This window comes from Puma concolor, chromosome B2 (assembly GCF_028749965.1).
Source record: "Puma concolor isolate L17-30 chromosome B2, mPumCon1.1.hap2, whole genome shotgun sequence".
In the NCBI taxonomy this organism is placed as follows: domain Eukaryota; kingdom Metazoa; phylum Chordata; class Mammalia; order Carnivora; family Felidae; genus Puma; species Puma concolor.
This window is the reverse complement of record NC_141671.1, coordinates 1,987,999-1,997,118: the sequence shown is the minus strand read 5'-3', so window position 1 is coordinate 1,997,118 and position 9,120 is coordinate 1,987,999. Positions and strand designations below refer to the sequence as shown.

Below are 9,120 nucleotides of genomic sequence, written 5' to 3'. Positions count from 1 at the left end.
CCTTGTAGCTGGACTCAATGTGTGGGAACAGGTGAGTTCAAAGTCTCCTATGGAACCACCCGGAACTACAACCTCCGAGCACTTGTTTGTATAGGTGATCCTCACAACCCCGTGGGTAAGCTGCACCTTTTTTCCTTCTAAAGGAGAAAGCAGAGAAATAATATTTCATAGGGTTATATGCTTCTTTACCAAAATTAAGAACATGTCCAGGAGGGCTATTCATCAAAAGCTCTTTTCATAATAACTATTCATTCTACCCAAGTGGAAAAAAATATGTCTTAACCAGCCCCTTAACTCATGCAAAGGGAGAAAAAAGAAAATGGAAGACTGCATTGCAGCAGATGGAGGAATTAAGTAGAATGGCTGACCAATCGACACTAAAATTCATAAAAACAATTTTAAAAAGCACAAAAAGTAGCATTTTATTCTACTTTAAATATTGGTTATAGCTTAACTAAGCAACGTATTTTACTGGATCTAATTTCATCTAGAAATAATTTTTTGACCACCTTTTTTCAATAGGCTAGTGTTGAAGCCACTTTATAATTCACTTTATAAACATACCTTTGCTTTATACAAAAGCAAGGTGTCCAAAAGACTATCAACAAGGTAATTTTTTCAGTTGAAATTACACAATACTGCCAGACAGATAATATCTTGATCACGTCAGTGGCTCTCTGGTACTTAACTGAATAAAAGTTAAGCTCCTTGCTCTGGCAGTGAAGACCCCTACAATGTACCTACTTTAAACTTGCCCTATTTACTAAATCTGACAAACTCAGCCTTTCTAGCTCTGTCAAACATTACCCTATCCATGTGATAATAACAGCTCACAGCCAGAAGAAACCTTTTCCTCTCTGAGATTCCACACCCTTCAGCTCACCATTCACAGGGCATTTCTCATGGCACTGATTTATGTACATGTCTTATCAACTTTAGTATACTGAAACCCTAAGCCTAGGTATGCATGTATGTATGCATGTGCTTTATTTATTATTGGACACAGTAGGCACTTGAAAGTATTTTTCTACAATATGTCCTCCTCCACAGAAAAATATTTTAGGCTGGGAAGGAGCGGAAAGAACGAAAGGAGGCACAGTGGTCCCTTGTCAATCTCTATGACTTACACATGTACGCTGTCTAGTTTATCAAAAGCTTTCACATACATTTATCTCCATGACATAAATAAATACCAAAGGAAAATGAACAGTGTTTAAGATCAAGGCTATTAGGAAAAATTTAGAAAAAATAGAGACAAGGAAATGGCTAGCTTTGCAAAAGTAACAAAAGGTTAATTTAAGGAAATTTTAAAAGGCTAAAACAGATTAAATGGAGAAAGTCCATAGAATTTTGGAAAGCTACAGAAGTTCTAAATTAGACTCCAATGAGCAGAAATGAAGACAATGAAAGACTTCAGAGAAGTGATACAGGGAGAGCCCCACGGTCTGCAGCATCTCTGGTCAGTTTGCGGTGCTTCAGAGCACGAACCCAGAGAATACCATGTTGGTGACTCAACAAAACATGGTCTGAGATCCATGAGAAATGGAAACCATTTTTGGCACAGCTTGGAAAAGCCGGATGCTGGTGGCATCAGGAAGATGTTAAGTCTTTGAAGAACTCTGTAGAAGGTGATTTGGGTGAAAACAAGAGATATCACAAAATTCTTATTGTGGCTTCACATGTTGATACTTTGGATATTGTGGAGTAGGATTCCCAATGTGATTCTGAACAGATACATTTTCTCTGTCTACACTTGGGTTCCCATCCTCATTGGCTGCCTCTGACCCTATCTTCCTATCCCCAACCAACACACCAGTTCTGAAAACATGAGTGAAATTTGTTATAAATATCTGGCATGACTCCTCTAACTTGGAGGAAGCTTAGCTGGTATAAGCTGTGGTGCAACTTGGCTCTGAATCGGGAGAGAGGCATACAGGTGCTGTCTTAGCACTTTGTTAGGCCCAAGATAACTAAGAGGTGAGAAACAAGCTGTTCAACAACACAGGATTTCTATCAAAATTCATCATCATTTTGATCTGACTTGATCAATTCATTTATTTACCAGAACGTGAAAGGTTTATCCCATAAAAGGAGCAAAATTAATGTGAACAAATATAATATGGACCAAAGAATGGAGTTACATGGATGGAGCAATCTCACAAATCTAATTAGAAGCTGCTTAAGGCATTCTTACAAGTACTATGCTGGTGAAGAAATATGGATTCTCCCACCCCAAATCTGACAACCCTATGTATTTGGTAATAAATACATTAGACCGACCCAGAATCTACAACCTCAGAGAATTAGACACAAACACAAATAGCCTTAGAAAGTCCTCAGAAATCTAGACCACATCACATTTTCAGAGTTATGGAGGTCACCTCACTGGTGTACTAAATAAACGTTTATAGCACCTACACACAAGGCACAGTGGGGAGTATAATATGGCACAGATCTGACCAAATGGCGAAACATTCGTTATAGGCAAAATGGTCAGAGCAGCAGCCCCCACGTCAGAGCCATCTCGCCAGGAGACGTCATCAAGTGCTGGCTGGAGGTGGTCAGCCAGTCTGGAGGCCCATTTCAGTCCAGTAGGTGAGAACAATCACTTCATGTCCTATCTCTGCCAGACAACTCTCCCAGAGCCTCCTATCAAACAAGCTGTTTCCCAGCCACCTTCTAGAATGTAGAAGACAATGCATCCCTCCAGACTCGGCCTTCTAACACAAGATGGCATGTAGCGGTCAGTAAAGCCTCAGCCCAGTTCTGTGAGGAATGAACAAATCTGGCATGTATGACGTGGCTCACTGTGATAGAACTTTCTTTCCAACATGGCTCCTCCGGTGTTGAACGAGGTATGAAGTTCGGGTGAAGCCTTTCCCACATGTGTCACACTGATAGGGTTTCTCACCAGTGTGGATTTTCTGATGTTCGATAAGGCTTCTACTCCGAGTGAAACTCCTGTCACACTCGTTACATGTGTAAGACGCGGGAGCCTCAACGTTTTCCCACCGGCTTTCCACCCTCCCCTGACTCTCCCAGGTCCCTGCACATTCACGATCCTGCACATTTTTATCGCCGTGGATCCTCTTGTGTCTGAGGAGATGTGAATTCCGCCTAAAAGCTTTGCCACACATGTTGCACTGGTACGGCTTCTCCCCTGTGTGGATTTTGTGATGTTCAAGGAGGCTGCAACTCTGGCTGAAGGTTTTCCCACACTCCTCACACTCGTAGGGCTTCTCCCCAGTGTGGGTTCTCTGGTGTTTGATGAGGTTTGAGCTGTGACTGAACACCTTGCCACACTCCTCACACTCATAGGGTTTCTCCCCAGTGTGGACTCTCTGATGGATGACCAGGGCAGAGCTCCCGATGAAGGTCTTGCCACAGTCTTCACATTCATAGGGTTTCTCCCCGGTGTGGATTCTCCTGTGTTTAGTCAGGCCTGAACTCTGAGCAAAACTCTTTCCACATTCATGACAGTAGTGCCGCCTACTTCCTGTGGCAGTTTTCTGCTTTCTCGGGAACCTGCCCTCCTGTTCGCCAGCTTCGGTGCCTTCAGGAATCTGGGCAGTGTCTTCACGCAGGGGGCGTGGTATTCCCCCAGCCTCTTGTACTGGCCGGACCTCGTCCACAGGCAGGGCCCGGATCTCGGCCTCTGTTTCACCACCTGAAATAACAAGTGGCCACACGTGGTCAGTGATGCCCTGCCACGCAGGAAAGCTGTGACTACAGTTCCACATACGCGGGGATGAGGGTTTCCGTACAAGAACGAGGATGGGGACGAAGGGGAGAACGGGTGCTGGGGAGGAAGGAGACTGAGAACGGGCCTGGGGTCATTGGAAGCAGGGTGATGGGGGGTGGAGGAGGGTGGGAAGGACCGTGCTGGGGACACTCGCAGAGGCTCGAAGTCCTGAGGACGAAGGCAGGGCCCTGCACTGGGGCTGGACTCGAGGAGGGCGGGGCAGATGGCAGCGGTAAGCAGGCACGCGTGAGGACTTGGAAGTGTTCTGTGCGACACAAGGAGAGCAGGCACGTAGAAAGCGATCGTCAGTCAGGGACGGTCCTCTTGGCTCTTATCCCAGGCGAAGACAGGGGCCCCGACACGACAAACTTCGGTGCTGACAGATCTGAGCCAGAGCTCCTGCTGCACCATGGTCGAGCTGCACGAGCTCAGACGGGTCAGGCTGTCCTGTGTGTCCTGCACCCCAATCTCTAGCTCACTTCTCACTCTCGCCCTACAGTCCCACGGCCCATTTCCTGAGGACACCCCAGCTCTCGTCCTCTGTCGGAACTAGCAACAGAGAGGGGACCAACGGTGACAGCCCTACTATGAGCCAGGACTGTGCTTGGGGCTCTACCTGCCGTGTCCCACTTAACCCGGCCAGGACGCAGCAGGAAAGGGAAAGGAGCCGGGCCGGAGGGTTAAAGATCGGGTCACGCACGTGGTTAGTAGCTGGGTTCAGAAACGGTGGCTCTGAACGCAGACAGAATTCAGACAGCGTCTTACAGCCCAGTAGGTTCTAACCCACAAAGGAAGCCACGAAAGCCTACGACGAACCAGCCCCCGTCAGTCTTACCCGGGGAGGTCAGGCCGCCGGGGTTCTCCCGCCCTTCATCTCCGTGGAAGCTCCCCCGAGAGGAATCGAGCCGCGCCCAGCCAGAGGAGAAAGCCAGGGCCACGTCTTCCGTTTTCAGCAAGCCCTGAAACGGCACACGGGCCTCCTAGTTCCTCTTACCCAGAGTCCCTCCCGGAGCCGGGGGCTGCGCAGAGGGGCTCAGGTGGTGAGGGGACAGTCCCTGAAGGCTCCGCAGACCAAGCCAGCACGGCACCTAACGCTGCTTCTCCCGGTCTTAAGTGACGGCTTCATCAACAAAACCACTGCGGAAGTAGAGTGACAGCACGTGAGGACAGGTGTCTCCACACAAGTGCTCCAGACACCGCTCTCTCCACACAAATACTCCGGATGCCCACGTCTCCACACAAATAAGCCGGACACCCTGGTCGCCACGCAAATAATCCGGACACCAGGGTAGAAGGTAAAGAGATTTGGAAAACGAAGGCCACGCCACTGCAAGGACCGGAACTGACCCCCGCTAGTGATGTGGCTGATTTGTATTAACAGTTATTCAGATACACTGAAATGTGGGTCTGAAGTGAGGAAAGTCAGGGAAGCCAGTGGACACCACAGAGCCTCCAGGGCGTGAAGGACCGGGTAAGAAGTTCAATCCAGTTTAAGTACAGACTGTTGCGGTCGTGTGACTAGTTGAGACACGTGGGCATGCCGTATCCGTCCCGGCAAGCTTCGGGACCACGTGGTTACCCCCCGGTAACAGGGCAGGAAAGCAAAAGAAAACCTTCGGGACAAAAGCACCGTCGCAACAAAAGCTTCAGTTTGCTTTTGCAGAATCACCCTTACTGATGAAGAAGATCCCACTGAAGAAGGGGCTGGCCAAGGACACGGAGTAGGGGTCTGGGAAACAGCACCCAAGCTAGTCATGAAATAGGACGAGGCTCCCAACTAGACACCAGGAAGTCAGACAGCGACAGACGACACTAGCATACACGAGAAAGTTGACATCCCATCTGGCGTTTGGCTGGAGGATGTAGACGGGGAGGGGGCGACCCTCCCAGGATGCACCCCGGTAGCGAAGGGCAGGGAGGGGCTCCAGCTCACCTGGGGCTCTGGCGGCAGCCTGGCCGCCACCACTGCGTCTCCTCTGCAGCGCCCTCCCGGGGCAAGCCCAGGACCCTGGAGAACTAGGAAGGAAAGAAGCTCTGGATGAGACGTCCCTGGCACTCAGCCTCCCTGGCCTTCGGAATCCAAGCTCAAACACTGGGCCTGAAACTTCGTACAGCGTGTGTCTTCCCAAAGGCCCGATCCCTACCCGCTCCAGTCCCGGGGCCTAGAGACCAGTGCTGTGCTCTGCCGACACACAAAATCTATGCAAAAACGGCAGGATCCTTGGAAGGGATGGTGAGTTTAAACCACATAAAACAAGCTTTTCATCTGAAGATACTCTGGGTTTTGCTTGCGAAGGGGAGAAAAGTAAGATTTCGGTTAAAATGCCTTTGGGGGTCAGTAAGGGCTTTCTGCTTTGGTTTGGAAGAACTAGAGTCAAAATAAAGCTGGAACCAGAAGGCAGAAATGGGCATCTGCTTGTACAGAACTTGCTCAGCGTCCAGAAGAACCCGAGGTCTCCCTGGAGGAGGCAAACTTTACATGGAACACAGAACAGCTGGTTTAGCTAGAGCCTGTGTTGGAAGTCAGGACTGCGTGTTGGCCGGCGTCTCAGTGCTGTGTGTCTTGGGACACGTTCAGGGCACGTGAGAAGACACCGCAGGACATACAGCCAGTCCTGTGGAGTAAATCCTGCTATTTTCATAAGAGACCCAGGGTTGAGACATTTATACTCTAATCCGCGGTAGTCCTGTAGTCTGTGAGATATTCCGACGGGCTTTACAGAGTCTGTTCGTTTTCTTCTTGGCACTTACCACTACCGGAAGCTGTACTGTCGTGTGTATGTGCTGTCTTCCCCACTCGAATGTAAACCCCAGTGCCACCAGGAAGGACTCTGTCTCACCAGCGGCCGGTCCTCAGCACCAACCACACTGGCTACCACGTAGGAGGCATATTACGTGTTAAATGAATGGGGAACCGATTCTTTCCAAACCACCATTTCAAATTTCTCTTTCAGTCTCAAAGTGGAGTCCGTCAGTGATGGCCAAATAACGTCGCGGTCAGCGCCCCTATCAGATGATCGTCAGTGAAGCTGGACGAAGTCTGCAGGTTCACGCGCCCAGAAGAGAACACTCACCTGTGCCTGGTAAGGCCCGTGATCCCAGAGATTCATGCTTGAGCAGAGCCCTCACCGGCTGGAACTGGGCACTCCGTGATCCGCGGGAAGGTGTCAGTGCTGCCATCTCGCAACAGACAAGCTCTTGGCCCTGGTCACCACCTGGGACCTAGAGGTTATTCATTCGTTTTCATTATTTGTCAGACATTTCTGGAGCACTTCCCATGTGCCTCAGAGTTTCCAGGGGCACGAAAAAGATTAACTCAGGTAACACAGACAACAACCTTGAGGTGGGTACCGTTACCGTGATCATTTCACCGATGAGGAAGCGAAGGCACACAGAGCATAAGCAGTTTTCCCAAGGTCACCCAGCTAATAAGTGGCGGTGCTAGGACGGGCGCTCAGGCAAGGGGACCCCAGAGCCCGTGCTCTTTGCCATTACCAGGTGCTCCCACACTGTATACGTTGTGCTTTTACAAAGACTTTTGGGAACTGGTGCTGGCTTTCAGAATACTCCTATCTTATCTGACAAGTGAGGGTAATAATTTCTCGTTTATAGGGTTTTGTTACTGGTTTTGAGAACCAAGAAAGATCACAGAATGTGAAATCACCTAACGCAGGACACACGGTCTATCCCCACTAAAAGGTGGCTTCCATGCATTTATGGGCAAATTGCAGTTGTCAAGTTACTTTCTCACGTGCAGCTCAGAACTCCCCACATCTTCTGTAATGACTGAGGAGGCTGAAGCTAAGAGACTTGAAACGCCTTCACTGTGAAGGGCTCGCGGGCAGCGGGCCCCAGTGCAGACCCGGATCTCCTGGTCAGTGGTTAGGAGGCTCTGGCTGCAGTCCCCTGAAGGAACATTAACTGGTGCCCAGAGGACACCACCTTAGAGCAGACTGGCAAAGCAAGAAGAGGTGGGGAGATCAACCTGTTTTCCACCAGGGGTGTTCTCTAGCCTGGGGTCCTTGGACTCCTCCCATGTGGTCCATGAACTTGGAATAGGAAACGAGTACTTTTATTGTTACCAGCCTCTAAGGGAACGTGGCCTTTCCTTCTATCAGAAATCGAAGCAGCGATCATGTGGCATAAGCCACCGCACTTCGCCACCAGTAGAAATTGCAGATGTTTGGGGGCGCCTGGGTGGCCCAGTTCGAGCCCCGCATCGGGCTCTGTTCTGACACCTTAGAGCCTGGATGGAGGCTGCTTTGGATTCTGTGTCTCCCTCTCTCTCTCTGCCCCTTCCCCGCTCATGCTCTGTCTCTCTCAAAAATAAACACTTAAAATTTTTAAAAAGAAAAATTGCAGATGTTTTCACACCACATTACGGCACAACGAACAGTGTCAAAGTCACTCATGCTTCTAACGACTTTGAAACTGCACCCGGGCTATTGGGCCTGTGCCCAGGTCTTACTGATTAGTGCAACAATTTTAAAAAGCTCACGCCTAACGTTGTCACTCATTTGTTTAATGCATTGCTGGCTGTATTTCAACATAATCGAGTTCTTCTGTGATCCTTCATGTATCTAAAACTTCTGTTACGAGGAGGGGCCCAGGGACTCCACCCGAGTGGCAGAGAGAGAGAGAGAGAGAGAGAGAGAGAGAAGTTCGGATGTTGACGGCAACGCCCCGCCCTCGGCCCCAAGACTTGGGTTAGAAACCGGGCTCGGGGCCTCTACCTGCGGTGTCCGCGCCTCCAGCTGTCTCTGCAGGTGCTCCAGGAGCACCACCACCTCGTCCCCGCTCTCCGGGTGCTGTTCCCGCACCCAGGCCTGGAGCTCCGCGGGCAGGATGGTCAGGAACTGCTCCAGCACCAGCAGCTCCAGGATCTGCTCCTTGGTGTGTATATCCGGGCTCAGCCACTGGCGGCACAGCTCGCGGAGCCGGCGCAGCGCCTCGCGGGGCCCCTCGGCCTCAGGGTAGCGGAAGCCCCGGAAGCGCCGGCGCGAGCGCTCGGGGCCGGGGCCCGGGCTGCCGGGCGCGGCCGTGGGGACGTCCTCCTCCTCCTCCTCCACCTTCACGGTCAGGATGCCCGTCAGCAACCCCGGCCGCTCCTCTGCAGTGCCGGCATCCAAGGTCGCGCTCGCCTTCGACTCCCCGGCCATCCCGGACCTGGCGCTGGCGGACGGCTGCGCCTCTCGGGGCGGTTCCTCTGTGCGTAAGTCGCTCCCTCGGCCTCCCGCGGCCGGAGCCGGCCTCCGCGCCCGCCCCGGGCCCCGCAGCCAGTCTCCACACCGCCGGCCGGAATCCGCGGGCGCCCTCGGCACGGGAGAGCCGGAGCGCGGGGCCGGAAGCCGGGCCGAGCCACTTCCTGGGCCCTCTAG

General features: G+C 51.3%; 1 protein-coding gene and 1 long non-coding RNA gene across 2 annotated transcripts; one reads left to right on the top strand and one right to left on the bottom strand.

The window, feature by feature from the left end:
• Nucleotides 1-2,019: 2,019 nt before the first annotated feature.
• Nucleotides 2,020-9,100, bottom strand: LOC112853434 (zinc finger protein with KRAB and SCAN domains 4). The gene is made up of 5 exons (XM_086705735.1): nucleotides 8,476-9,100; nucleotides 6,817-6,964; nucleotides 5,676-5,758; nucleotides 4,578-4,701; nucleotides 2,020-3,667 (listed from the first exon to the last, which is right to left on the bottom strand). The coding sequence occupies exons 1-5, from the start codon at nucleotides 8,899-8,901 to the stop codon at nucleotides 2,805-2,807; spliced, it is 1,644 nt and encodes a 547-aa protein (XP_086561861.1). The 5' UTR covers nucleotides 8,902-9,100; the 3' UTR covers nucleotides 2,020-2,804.
• On the top strand, nucleotides 5,750-8,399 carry LOC147580579 (uncharacterized). Its single transcript, XR_015250715.1, has 2 exons — nucleotides 5,750-6,825; nucleotides 7,355-8,399. It is a non-coding gene; the product is annotated as an uncharacterized LOC147580579 (long non-coding RNA).
• Nucleotides 9,101-9,120: the final 20 nt, after the last annotated feature.